Source organism: Mycteria americana, chromosome 5, assembly GCF_035582795.1.
Source record: "Mycteria americana isolate JAX WOST 10 ecotype Jacksonville Zoo and Gardens chromosome 5, USCA_MyAme_1.0, whole genome shotgun sequence".
Lineage (NCBI taxonomy): Eukaryota > Metazoa > Chordata > Aves > Ciconiiformes > Ciconiidae > Mycteria > Mycteria americana.
In genome coordinates, this window is record NC_134369.1 from 69555830 (window position 1) to 69570166 (window position 14337).

The following is a 14337-nucleotide window of genomic DNA, read 5'->3' on the forward strand; positions in this document are numbered from 1 at the left end:
TGGTTGAAAAGCAGGGCCAGACTCGACGAAATAAGGAGGTACACATCATTCATGAGGAGGGTGAGTAACAGCAGGACAGCCTCCAAGGGAAGTTCAGGGATATTCCTCTCCAAATGGCTCAAAAATGAAGATGAGATGCACTCTTGGGAGAGATGCGTTGGTTGGACTCAAGCTCAAACCAGGCTGGCATCCAGCAGCCTGGGCTGGGTTTTTGATCCCTCGTGTCTCGGACTTTTGGATCAAAGGTTGCCCCTAAGACTTGAGCCCTCCTGGGCTCAGCTCCCAAGCGGGGTCCCCTGAGGAGGGAGGTTTGGGGAGCACCACCACAGCAGGAGTGGGCACCATCGTAGGTGCCGCAGGCTCTCGGCAGCCATCTCCTTATCCGTCTGCTTTCGGACACAGCGGCAAGGCGTTGTCTAAATGTGCTCTGCCCCACAAGCCTCTAGAGCCACCAAAACCCCAGCAAAAACCTGACGACAGTGGCTCATCCCGCCTGGGTTCCCATCCATGTGTCCAACTCCCCTCATTCCCTCTGCCCGCAGCATCCCACGGTGCCCGGCCGCCGGCGCTGGGACAGTTACTGCTTTTTCCTTTCCATATGGCCCTTCAACACAGCCCGCACGTTGTTTTTTTTGGGAAACCAGTAGATCACTAGAACCATATAGAGCAATTGCTGGAAGGCTGATGGCGCTTTGGGTTTTCGCCCTGCAGGGGCTCAGGACAGCTTACAAGGAAAGCAGGAGGCAACTCAACATCGGTGCATAATCCTACAGTGATACTCTGTCAACAGGAACAAAACCACAGCAGAAACTGCTGATTCTAGTAAAAAAAAAAAAAACAAAACAAAACAAAAAACCCCACTTAAACCTCAACCTTTGAGACACACGAGCCACCCCTTACACCCCAGTACAGCTTCACCAGCAGGTGAAGACATGAGAGTTCAACCCTCCTCAAATCTTTCTTGAGAGAAGAGTTTTTACAAGCTCCGGGGCTGGAAGCCATTCGTTAGTGCTGCTCGATGCTCTGCAGATCAGGGTCCCGAAGGAAATCTGTGCATCGCGCAGGGCTGCCAGAGCGAACCCTGGGCTACGGCATCCGTCAGCTACTCTGGTTTCCCATTGCGAATTTATTCTTTGCTTCAAAACCAAGATACTTGTTTTTTCAGAGAAATCCATCGGTGCGAGCATGTCTCCGGTTCAGAAGGGCAGGACCGGGCTGCTTTTGATCCTTGCTTGTGGAGCACAGGAGATCCAGGGACACAGACAGGGCTGCCGTAGGCATAGTGACATTAACGGAGCTTTATCCTCCCAGGCTAAACGCAGCCATGCTTCGGAGAACTCCTGCCAAACCCCCCCAGCTCCGTTTCCAAAAACTTCCCTTAAAAAAAAAGCCAGACCCAGAGAAGCGTAGCACAGGAGTTTCACCAGCCTCTGCAGGGCATTCAGCTACATTTGCTGAGATAAGGGACCAGGGCCGTATTTCCTAGCAGGCTCCGTGTTTATTAATTGCAGACCTTGAATACAAAATACGCCAAGTCCTTCAAATCTGCAAACAGTGTCTTGGTTCTCTTCCCAGCCAGTCTGGCATCGTGAATGACCTGAAAAGGCTTCGGGCTTTCGAGGAAATTTCTGGTGTATTTGCTGCCGCGTGTGATGTTTCCATCAGTAACCAGAACCGCTGTGGAGTCATTGGCTTGAACCTCTGAATCTTTCCGGAAGATTTTTCTGTCACCCTAAAGACGTTTTCAGTATTTTAATTGATTTCGTTGTTCGAGATAAAGTTTAAAATGCTGAGAGCTGCTGCAGAACAAACCGCTCCCAACACTTCTGTGTGGAAGCTGATGGAGGAGCGGTGATGCTCATTGCAGAGTTTACTCACACCAAACTGGTTGAAGTTTTCGGAGTGGAGAAAACTTTATCCAGATCAGATGTTTTTCTATTTAAATCAATCTACAGCAGCGGGGCATTGCATTTGTGAGCAAAGACCAACAAAAACTTACCTTCCCTAGAAACTGGATGAGACAACGCTTAGGATGAAGGCAAGCAAGTTGCTCCTTTGCCTTAAATACAACACCCTTCCACTGAGGCTATAGATACTGACTCTTGACTGTATTATATTAGTTAAATTTTAATAGAAATCTCCTCTTCCTCCACCTGCAAATTCTATCCAAGTGAAAAAAAGAGGTTTGGATATTTGTGTGCTTCCATATGCTGCAAGCCCCATGCAGACAGCTGCTTGGCACGCACTTTCTGACCCGATGGCTTGCGGCGAGCCTGCCCTACCCAGGACACACCAGACCTACTGCTGCCGAGCTGAACCCTGCACGGACAGACCAAACCCAAAGTTTCTCAGATTCCATGCATGTTCCTTGCCTGTCTGCCCAGGCAGCAGGTCCCTGCTGCTCCACACGCGTCCGAGCCCCTTCTGCATTTGCTGCACATAAGCATGTCCCTGCCTGGGGAACCTCACCTTGGGTAGGAGAGCAGGAGCCCACCTCCGCTGCTTGCTGTCCACGCAGCTCAGGAGCCCGTGGATCACTGCAGCGACAGCGAGGCAGAACATCTGGCCCACACGTGCGTTGGGAAGGCAAGATTTCTCCTTGTGCGTCAGGGGCTGCCTGTAAAACTTGCTGTTCTCTCCGCTGTAGGCTCCTGGCTGTCTAGACATGTTCGGTTACATGCACTCAAATCCCCAGCCACTCCTGATCTGGCTTGAAGTGACCCTCCTGGCTCTCCTCCCAAGGAGGGGCTGACTCTCCCTGCCAGGAAGATTCTCCCCAGCCAAGGGAAAGGCAGGAGGATCTCGATACGAAGGGCCCGGCCAGCGGACTGCGGTGGTTTATCCTGATGGGAAGAGAGGGGAGGGAGAAAAATCTTACCAGAGGGACAGCACTCCTGGAAGCCCGCGGAGGATGAAGGAGAGAGACACATGAAGGAAGATGCTGGTTTCTGCAGGGAACATTCCCATTAAAAAAGGGGAAACATTTATTTTATGCTTGCAGGGAGAGGGGGGGGGCTAAAACCTTTTAGTCAAAAGCCGGATTTCTTTCACAAAACCCTTAAATCTTTGTTTCAACCCTCCAAGCAGGGCTGGGTTGAAAACCCCTGTAGTTCCTATTCTTTAGATAGGAAAGGGGAAATGAAAAACGTCCAACCCAAGGGCGCAGGAGGGGAAAGGCAGCAGTCAGACCTGCCCTCCCTCTCGACTTGCTGCCTTCCCTCGGGCTCCTTTAATTTTTTTGTCTTCAGGTGCCCATACAGCCCCCATAGCAGAGCACGGCCGTGGCAGAACTCTACGTGCCTTTCTGCATGGACCTGAAGATTTCAGGGGAGGTCAAGGTTTCCAAACAGGGCAAGAAAATACACGTGTACACGGGAGAGAAAAAGCGAAGCAGTTTTTCCAGGATATGAAGCAGGACAGAGGGGTGCCCGGGGCTGGGGAACACACACACAGGCAGGGCTGGCTGAATCACATCTAACGCGAGAGGAGACTCCACTTCGTACAGACCCTGCTTGGACAAAGCTCAGCCCAGTCCTCGTCTGGACCCTTCTCATCAGGGGAATTACTTGGGCCCCATTCTCCCTTCCTCCACCCCGTCCCTGGCTCCTCACTTCTATTTAATCAGAGAGAAATAAGGAGGGGAGGGGACGCGCCACAGACCTGAGATTAGCCAGATGTTACTCACTGCTCTCCCCAGCCTGCTGAGCTGGATTTGTGGTCTTAGCTCGACGGGCGATTTGGCCCAAATGCCGCGTGGCCCTTGAGGCCCAGGCCCAGCTCCTCTCCCGGCTACCACCTGGCTGCACAGCTGCCCCGCAGAGCCACAGCTGGATTGCGGCAGCCCGGGAGCCGCCTGCGGCACAGCCCCCTCGCCTTCGCCCAGAAGGACCGCGGAGAAACCGTCCGTGATGAAACCACCCACCAGCATCCCTTTTCTGGCCCGTGGGCTCAGCTTGCCCCGTGGCCAGCGCGGCTCCATCCCCGCTCTGCGGTTTAACCCCCGGCTGAGGAGGGGAGTCGCAGTCGCTCCTCTGGAAAGGGCAGCACCGGTCCCCAGCGCCTCACCGTATCTTGAGGGAGTCCAAGTTTAGTTTTAGGCTGAAGCGCAGCCGCCTTCCCTTCCCCGCCTGCCTCTGCTCCTCTTGCGGAGGACCATTTCTACCAGCAGCGGCAAATCCCCTGCGCAGTTCGAAGGCCAGGGCCGCTGCCTCTGCAGTCTGCTTTAGCCAGAGTTTTAAGAATAAGGCATTTAAGGCAAACACTCCACAAAGTGTATTTCTTTACATGTATAATTATACACACGCATATATATAATTTTAAGCACTGATGTAATTGGGGTTCCACTGAACTCCTTTCTGCCGTTAAGTATTTCCTCATCTTGAGCCCGCCTTCGGACGCGAGTTTTCAGTGAGTTAAAAAGAAAAATGCGGCTCAGAGACACCTGTGTCAAACTTCTGTCTGCCTTAGTTTTACATGAAAGAGATTTCTTCAGTTCCTCCTAAAAATATGCCTCCATACAGCAATACCTTGAAAGGGAAAGAAAAGCAGTAATCACAAGTGCTCTGGAAACCTCTCACAAAGATCATTTCCCAGCAGCACAAGCTGCAGTAAGAAGTGAAGTTTCGCAGCCAGGTCACACAGAGGCAGGAATACACGCTCTCCTCAGCCGGGAGCGGAAAAAAGACCACAGCATCTTTAATCGGATAGTTGGAAGAATAAGGAGAAAAGTAGCAAGGGAAATAGAATCATTAGGATGGCGTTTGGTCCCGTCGTCTTGCATGAAACGAACTGAGAACAGGCTGAAAGCTGTAGGTTTAAATTAAAAACCCAAACTCGGTGTTGTCCGAGAGAACTTGATACAAAATCCACCATTTGCGTAAAAAGCCCACAAAAGGTTACTACCGAGGGGTACTATAGGGTTGCTTTAGGATCCGAGAGGTGACACTTCTGCACCCCGGCCTTTGGGGGACACCACCAACCACCCCAGCTCTGAACCCTCCCTGTTCCTGCCTTGACGCTCATCTCCTCCTCCAAGGATTAGCAGAAACCTCTCCCCCACCCACGTCCCCAGCAGAACGACTTCTCTTGGGTTGCCTCCAACTGTTTTAAAGCAAACAGGATCATCCCTACCTTTGGTCAGGTACGAACGGCTGCTCTTCACCCGGGCGCTGCTTTTCTTCAAGCGCAGAATCCCCAAGGAGAAGCCCACCGCGTCAGAGGCCGGCCTGGCCACATCTACCCAGCGCCACTGGGAGCACGCTGAAGACGTCCCGAAATGAAGCTGCTCCCCACGCAGACGGCGATGGTCCCAGAGGAAAGAGGTTTTACTCTTCCATTGCGGGGTGGACACAGTTACACGTAAATAAAATAACCCAAAGCTTCTCCTGTTCGCCTGGGAGCATCTTCCCTCGAAAGTATTTAGCACTCTTCAATTACAAGCGAGCCCGATAGCCAGCTGGCAGACAACCACATCTAGAGAAAGTTGCAGATACCCTTATTTCCCTTTCCTGTGTTCACGCCAACATTTTTTTTTTTTCCCTACTTACAAAAAAAAGGCAGACAATTCATTTTAGCTCATTTTCAAAAGTGAAGCTTATGTACTCACAGGGACTGCATACAAAAAGGGACGAATACACAGATGCAAACAAAACACTGAATTACCATTATGGAAATTAATTTTAAGAGTCACAAAGCATATTATTCCTGGAAATTGCTTTTATTTAGCAATTATGTTAACACCGCAAGAAGGCAGTTGGCATTGAAAACAAACAGTTCAATTTAAAAATCAGGGAAGTGAATTAACTGAAATTTCAGGGCACTCACACCTGAATACACTCCACTACCTTGAATACTTAAGAATCCTCAGTCAAAGGCTTAGGTTTTTGTTTGTTGAGGAGTAGAAGAAAGGGGATGAAAGAGTAAGAGAAACTGTTTATTTTGGAAGTTTTTTATATGTTTTTGCAAATCAAAGTTAAACCCTGACAACCAACCAGCAAGGAAAAAAACCGAAGGAGTCAGTGACAATACCGAGATAATATTTTAATTTTTTTAGGTTTTTTTTTCCTGTAAAATGGCTTGTACTTCCACAGGTACAACAGCAAAGAAATTATTTCAGTCCATTTCACATGGTGTATAAAAGACCAATTTTACAAATATACCCAGAAGTTCTAACAGCTGCTAACACTGTTTAAACATCGCTTCTCCATTGTACAGGGCTCGCTGTGTGAACAAGACTCTTCCTGCGGCCGTGCCACAAGAAGGAGCCTTCCAGGGGCTCTCCATCACGTATTTGATCCAAGAGGAAAGCGATGCCCATCCCTAATCACCATGACACAAACAGAAGGGACTTCCAGGTGACTCGAAGACTGCCTTGCCCACCAGGAAAGTATGAACACGCCCCGTTAACAGGAAATCTTGACAGCCACCGGTTTCATCTGTAATTTGGTTGTCCAAGCAACTCATATTTGTGTTCCGCTGCCAATAAATGGAAACTCTGATCAACACAGAAAGTAAAGCTCTATCTTTACTACCTGCCGAGGCTGACTCTACTGTTCTTTCAAGACCGAAGTGTCTGCTGCAGTCGATGGGACTTGGTTTGCACAGGGGCTGCAGAACTACTGCGACTGCATCCTAGAAACTACCCCCTCTCCACCCCCACCCCCCAAAAAACAGCCTTACCCTCTAAGTTTTTCCTTTTAATTCACAACACCAAGTGTGAAGCCTTGTGAAGAGTGCTTATAAAAATCAGAATAATGAGAAAATCTGTAAAAGGCATTTGCAACTCCAATTTATACTTTCCTTGAAGAGATAAGCCTGAAGGTATCTTTTTAATTCTCTTCCTTGTTTGTTTTCTTTCCAAGCTATATTTACTCGTTTACCTGCAACTACATGGATAAGTAGAAAATGAGAGGAGCCAAGAACTCACAAGAGGCTGAAAACCGAGCAACAAGGAGGAGGAGGAATCCTTGGCCAGAATACCGCAGAAGAGCTGGGCTGTCCACACCTATTCGGCTCAAGCGCCTAACAGACTTCTGTTCCTACCTGTTCTGATCAACAGCTCTACCTGTCGATTCCACTTCGCCTCCAATGCACGTTAACAGCAGTCTCAGGGAAAACAAGACCTAACCACCCGTGACAGAGCGTTCCTTTACGGAGAACAGACAAGCGCAGCTCGTTTCAAAAGCGTATTTGCAGCTCAACTTTAAGCAAGAATAGGAGTCAAGCCAGGTCAGTTTTCCCACCACGCTAAAAACGCATTTAAATGCCTCTATCAGTCCTCATGATGGCCAGATCACTACCAACAGTTCTCTGACCCCAGAAAAGCGTCAAGACTACGAGCTGGATGAACAGAAACATGATGGTCTTGGAGAAGCTTCCTTCCGCTTCCAGAAGAATGAAGAAATGGTGAGGAAAGCAATCAGCGACTGCAAGAGCACTAAACGGAGTGATACCACAGTTCAAACCCACAGTTTCTTTTGCATGGTGTGTGGAATTAAAAAATAAGTTAAGTTCTATTCAGAGACTATTGCAGTTTCTCACCCTGATACACTGGGAGCAGTGTATCACTCTGCTCCCCAGTCAGGCTCTGAAGCACAACCCTCAAATTCCAGGAACTGCCACTAAAACACCAAAGTGTTTTGTTGGGAAGATCACAGCCCTTCCATTTCATCCCGGAGCTTCCTAACAAACTGAGGAGAATCCTTTTTAGAGCATGAACCAGGTCTGAAAGTGGGAACACCTGCAGTCACATTTCTGATCGGTTCCTGGCATGCCTTTGCTTCAAGGTGGGCCTGTCCCTACTGGAACCAACGGCTTTTGTCTCTTCTGAGCCCCGTTCCCACCATCACAAAGAAAAAAATTCCTTAATTACTGTGCCAGTACAGTACTATTACTGTACCCTGAGGCACAAAGTGACCACACTTGAAAAAGATGCGTGATTAATGCAGTATCAGGCTAACTCTTTCATACAACTTGGACCCCGATTCAAAATAACACTCAGTCATCTATTTAGACTTCAGCACTCTATCAAGAAGCTGCCAGGAAAAAGGAAAGTGTTACAGCTCCAGTGTGCATGGGTATGACAGACTTTTTTTTTTTAGATCAGTCTAGAAAAATACTTTTAGCTGTAAGTTATGCAGCCAAAGCTGGTTTTGAAGCATTCAAATAGAATCAACAGTAACAGGTGAAAAAAATCCTTACAGAATACATTGCCAGCATTTGAAATGGTGTGCAAGAAATATCATAACGCTGAAATCATGAAATAAACTTTCAAAACAAAGTTTGAGGGTGGTTCTCAAGTTTACTCACTCCAAATAGAACCGGTCTTATTTATCCAGGAACAGCTTTCTCCTATTGAGTTACCAGACCAGTGAAGGTGTGCGTTTACTGAGACGAGGGAAGGAGAAAAGGGCTAGGCAGCCAAACAGTCCATCATTTGATCAGAGCAGCGTATGTGGCAGTAGTGTTTGAGAAAAATAACGCTACAAACTCTTCTGCCTTCCCAGTAAATCCAGCTCTGCGGGACTCGCCCTAGATTTGAATACTGGTTAATGGCAAAGTACCTGGATTCATGCAAAGGAACTGTGGAAGTTTGTTTCCCAGATAAGAGGAGAGTTTTCCTTCCTGCAGTATTTCTTGTGTTATACAGAATTGCTGACAGTGAAAGAAACAAAAATGTTGCTCAAAACACAGTCTTTTCAAACGGACACTTCCCTCGGATACAAACCATTAGCCAGTCTTCCACTTCATGCAAGCCAAACACACCGCAACCAGACGGTGTGCTAGTGTTTCCAGTGAGGATTCCTCTAACGCTGTACATCCACTTTGTGCAGGGTGTAGCTATACAGAGCCCTGAAGCAGCAATTAAACTGCAACAGCAAAGGAAGAAAGTAAAGAAGCTCGATAAGGGAGATGCCTGGGAACCTGTGCGTTCACAATCCGTTTACGCTCAGAGGGAGACTACGCATGCAAGTCCTGTTCAGCTCAGCTCAGCAAAACAGCTGCCACCCCAGACCTGTGAAGCTGTCATACGCGGAGCTCGAGACCTCTGGCCACCAGCGTTAACGCACAGCTCGTGGCCTCAATTCAACAAGGAACGTTTCCTGAAAGTGTGTTTTCATAGCATCTCTTGTGAGAAACGAAGTTAAGTATTTCACAGAGTCCAGTAAGAACGAGGTGGAGGTGAGACTGCCTCTCACGGATGAGGTATATGCTAAATAGAAATAATGCTGCAGTATGCATATGGGACCTGAGGAACTTGTACTGAATATAAACAAGGAAGAGGCACCTTCACGTTTATGACAGAAACCACGACAAGGAATTGAAGGCCAAAGGCGTTTCTTCCCAATCTGGTTGGGCTGCCACTCTTGATGAAGATTAGCCACAAGGTCGTCTTGTGGGAGTAAGGACTCGGAATACGGAATCACAAGAGGATCTCATTGAAAAGGCACTAGGAAGAAGCATATCGTTTTAGGTTAACAAGAGTCATCCTATTTCCAATCACTGAGTGGGACAAAAACTGTACAGTTTGGGATTTTTAGAGAAAATGCTGCAGAAGTTTTGTTTTTTTTTTTAAACAGCAAAAGCGTAAAAAGAAAAGTAAAGCTATTTTCAAATTATTAAAATGCTGAACATTTATACAGCAAAATTATATTAAAAACAGCAGCAGACAAAGTACGTCCCACCACCATTGGCAAGGGACATGTAAAATGTTTATAAGGTTAACTATAAAACAATTTTACAACCAAAATATGAACAGGCCAATTCAAGTATATATATACAGAATATATTAAAATCATATAAATTATATATTTATACAAAGGGCACAAATATAGCAAAAAGCTATAGTTGATTAACAGAACTGAGCTTGAATGATCAATTTCATCTAGAGATGTTATAATTTTCTCCCAATTTTTTTTTTTTCCTAAACCTGGATAGATTGATACCTCAGATACCAAGAGTACAGAAAGCAAAAGGAAAAAAAAAAAAATCACAAATCAAAGAGTTATCATTCTGTATGAAATGAAACTAACAGTGGGCGGGGTACATCTCATATGAAATTCTGATTTAATTATTTCCATAGTAAACATTTATCAGCTCTCTTAAAAAGTCAGGAATTTCAAGTGATCCACTTCAGATGTACCACCCTGGTGCATATATTTGATTACATTTGAATGTTGTTTGATTTGCAAACATTTGAAAAAAAATGGATACAAACACATCTCAATCTGAAAAAAAAGGTGACAGATGGCAGCAAGTTGAAAACTGAACAAAAATACTCAGCTGAACTAGAAACGATGCTCTTCTTACAGCATTTTGGCTAGTAAGTGAGCTTAAAAAAAAAACCTTATTTTTAATTGCTTTTTTTATTTCAAAACATAACAGCATATAACCACAATCCGTTGAAGCACTGGAGAATCTAAAGAGTCCCATCTGTGGGCTTATATTTAAACACGAACCAAGTGCTCTCCTGAATTCAGGTCTATGTAAATAAGTTCTGTATAAGTTGTACCTAAACCTTCTGTCTTGCTGCGGCACTACCCCTTCATTAATGCAGTTTTTAAAGGCTCGCTACATCTCAATTAACCCAATGGTCCTGGGCATGCAAGGAGCAGTTAGGGCAAGCTAAGTTAAGCAGAAATAAAAAGGCCAGACTACACATATACAGAATATTGGCTTAAAAACCAGAACTAAGTACGTAAAAAAAGTAAAGCAGTTTCATCAGATTGGGGGGGGGGGGGGGCAGAAAAAAAAGTCAGCCATATACCATACATAATGAACAGTGGATATCTATTACACTGAAAGGAAATCAATGCAAACAGGATTTCCTCAGTTTCAAGTAATCCTTGATGCCTTTTTGGCCAGCTGTGTTCTACCGTAATAGATATTTTAATAGCTTTTATAGTCTACAATTTAGGCAGCTAATTTTTCTCTTACATATCCAATTATCTCTAGTGAACATTCACCTATGGTTGTCCACACATTCTGTATTAGCTCCTTGAGACACTATTCAAGTTAAATTATATTGCAAATTAAAGACAGTTACATTCTGTATGTTCCTTCTAGATTTGAAAAATAGGTTTTAAAGGCTTGTCAAAGTTTAGAAGAAAAAACCTTTCCATTAAAAAATCTTAGCTTAAAAAAATCATTAAGACACCTTTTTCTGATCCAGGGTACTAATAAAAAGATTAGAAATATACTACAATTTGACCAAGAAGACTTCATGAATATGCTGCTTTTGAGCATGCAACACCACTGATATCTGTCAAGTTCCAGGTATCAATGTATCCCAATTCCACCACAGTCCCTCACGATTTCCTTGACAGTTCCCCATCCCCACCCTACCACCCTATTAATAACATTACAAAAAAAGGTAAAATCTAGAGTTAGTGGCAAAATCTTCACAGTAAATTGTTAAAGAAAATGTTATTGTGGTCATTGCAAAGTGATATCAGTCAATTGGACCCTGAAAAATTAGCTTGATGCAGTTGTGTTCCCCAGACAGTTGTGTTGCACAAAAAGGGCAGGCGGCATGAAATGCATGAGTACCATGAGGCAGTGGGATTTGAGACCAGTATTTTGCAGACTTCTCAGAGCACACATGTCCACAAGGGGTGAAAGCATGAGTTGGAGGACCAGCATCCACATAAAAGCCTGCTTCACAACCAAGCCAAAGAGGCACATAGGGGCCAATGGTTCTGCACATAGGACATTCCCGCTCATTGGCTTCGGTGTCACTGCGATGTCCCCAGTTGTGATAGCCATGAACATGACCACAGCTGAGGTATGCCCAAGGCTGCTTCTCTTCTACCACATCTTTACGGTTGATGCTGGGAAATGCTAAAGTGTTTAACCCAACAGGACACTGTGGTCTAGCAGCGTTTATCTCCTGTCGCAGAGCTTCAATGTGTTTCTGAGTTGGAGTGTGAAACAGTCCATCTGCCGTTCTCCACAGAAGGGTGGCTCCACACAGGTCAATGAGAGAGCCATCTTGTAGGACGTTGGTCTCATTTTCTACCTAGTGATAGAACACAAGGATAAGTAGTTAAGCCTCAGAGCTTTCACAGAAAACTGAATTAGTTCTGTAAACGTGTCATCTTTTTCACCAAGTCGTTACCCTCCCTAACATGCTACCTAATTTTGTCTTGTTTCCTTGTGGCCCCCCATTTGTCCGAATCCATCTCTTATCTCTTATCCTATATTTAAAGATTATAATGAGCATAGGTCTCTTATTCTGTGCTTGTACAGGAGGTCCTAGATTTGCAACTGTTACATGCTATGACAATACTAATTATTATACACAGTTTTCCTTCCTGTGATCCTTTGGGCAAAGTATTGCATTAGTAATCACTAACTTCTTCACAAACACCCCCTACCTCTGAACATGCTACTTTTTCTCTGTAATGTTAATTCTCTGTATGACTTTGTCATGTTTAAGGTAAGCCACGATAGGCTGAAGAAACTTGCCATTCCCTACGGGCTGTATTAGCAGATTGCTCTCCTGGAATTCTTTGCCCACGTAGACTGGCAGAGGCTGCTCACGTAGCAAAAGGTCTTTTTTGGACTAAAAACTGCTACCCAGGACAGACCAGCTGTCCTGCTACTCAGATACCGTTTTTTTTTTTTGGCTTGTGGCAAGTGTAAAGCATTTTGCAGAAGCATGAACTCCCACAGCGTACCTCATCAGCTGTGAAACTCTTCCACAGATACATTAGGGATAAATGACAAATGCAATACTACCTCCATGCGCAGGTACTTGCACAGATTATTATTACAGCAGAGTGAACTACCCATTGAATTTCTCAAGTGAGAAGTTCTGCAACTGAAGCCACGCAGGATCAACTTCTGAACAATTAACCACCCCAACTAGTTAGGCCCTTTATTTAATGAGGTATTCCATGCAAACACAGCCCCAACGTGCATTGCCTACAGGCTTCTCTCATCTGGCTAAAAGCAGGTACTTAAAACATTTTCAAGGGAATATGCCAAACACACATTGTACTTTGCTGAAATATTCTTTGATTTATTTTAATGTCACAAACATATAAGCAACTTGTGCTATTGCTACCAGTTCAGTAGTGATGAATATATATTAAAAAGGTTCTTTATGAAATTAAAGAGGAAAACAGACCTACTGCCTGGCTTTATACATAGAAAATGCGTAGAATACACCACTACGGCAAAACAAATACCCTGGACATTAAGTAGGTCACATGAAATCATCATGTCTGCCTAAGAATACTATGAATGACAACCAATTTGGCATTTACATTGTAATCCACGTTAAATTCACAGATTAACTGTGGATCATCCTTGCACAAAACACCTAGATGGTACAATACAGACTACAGATAAAAGGTCACCAGCGTAAAGTACTTCCAGCAGAAAAACTTAGTGGTTCAAGTAGAGATGAGAGAAGCCTTGATTTGATGCACTTTTCAGATAATTCCTTCACAAACAGCACAGCAAAAGCTCTCTCGTATGCAATGTGTTCACTTCATTATACAGTGTGCATTTGGTTTTATGAACCCAATCAAAGAATACTGATCACATCAATACCAGCGTGCCTGTAATTTTATTTAAATGAGAATTCGAGTCATTTTGGATGCAGATAAGGGGATTTATTTGTTTTAGTATTGCCTTTCTTTAGCAGCACTAAAAAGGTGTTTTGCTAACCACGTACAAAGGGCGCAATTGCAACATCATCTGTCCCAGTCCCCGAGGCGATGTTTGCCTGCCACCATTAAAGTGACAAAGCAATTCATGTACTGCAGGCTGTCTACTGAAAGCAGAACAAAATACTCAAACTCCATTTTCCTAACCCCTTTAAGCAGTCAGTATTCTGCAAAGCCAATGGCAAAGATGGAAAGTCAGTTCAGTGCAAGTACGTGGGACACCCCTGTAACACCATGAAGCTAATGGGGAACTCAAGGTAGCAGCAGCAAAGCAACTTTGACATGAAGAAGAGAAGGATATTCCCCCCGCCATGCACCCTCGCTCAGTCTTTAAACTAGCAGCTGGGTGATAAAGTTACAAAAGAGAAAGGGCATCTTCAGTTGCAGTGAAGATGCCCCTTGAACATCCTCTCGCTTCCTGAATCCTAACAAAGAGCAGGAGGAGTGAACCATGAAGGCTTTCCAGGGCTGCAGGCAGCACAGCATCCTAACCTACCCAGAGACAAAGAGGACTTCTGGGAAAGCTCATCTGCCCGAGCAGGAATTCGGCTGTCTGTGTACTTTGCTGGGCTACTTCTGTGTGGTGGTGGCTGACTTTTTTCTTTTTTTCCTTTGAGGGCAGGGGGAAGAAGGAAGAGTGATAATAGCATTCTCTGCCCTCGGC

The 14337-nt window shown here is 45.2% G+C and overlaps 1 protein-coding gene across 1 annotated transcript in view; it reads right to left on the minus strand.

Moving 5' to 3' along the window:
• Positions 1 to 6020: 6020 nt before the first annotated feature.
• PELI2 (pellino E3 ubiquitin protein ligase family member 2) overlaps positions 6021 to 14337 on the minus strand; it is an 80390-nt gene continuing 72073 nt past the window's right edge. The window contains exon 6 of the mRNA XM_075503867.1: positions 6021 to 12016. Within this exon, the coding sequence (XP_075359982.1) occupies positions 11450 to 12016 (567 nt within the window). The 3' untranslated portion in view covers positions 6021 to 11449. The remainder of the gene's footprint in view (positions 12017 to 14337) is intronic.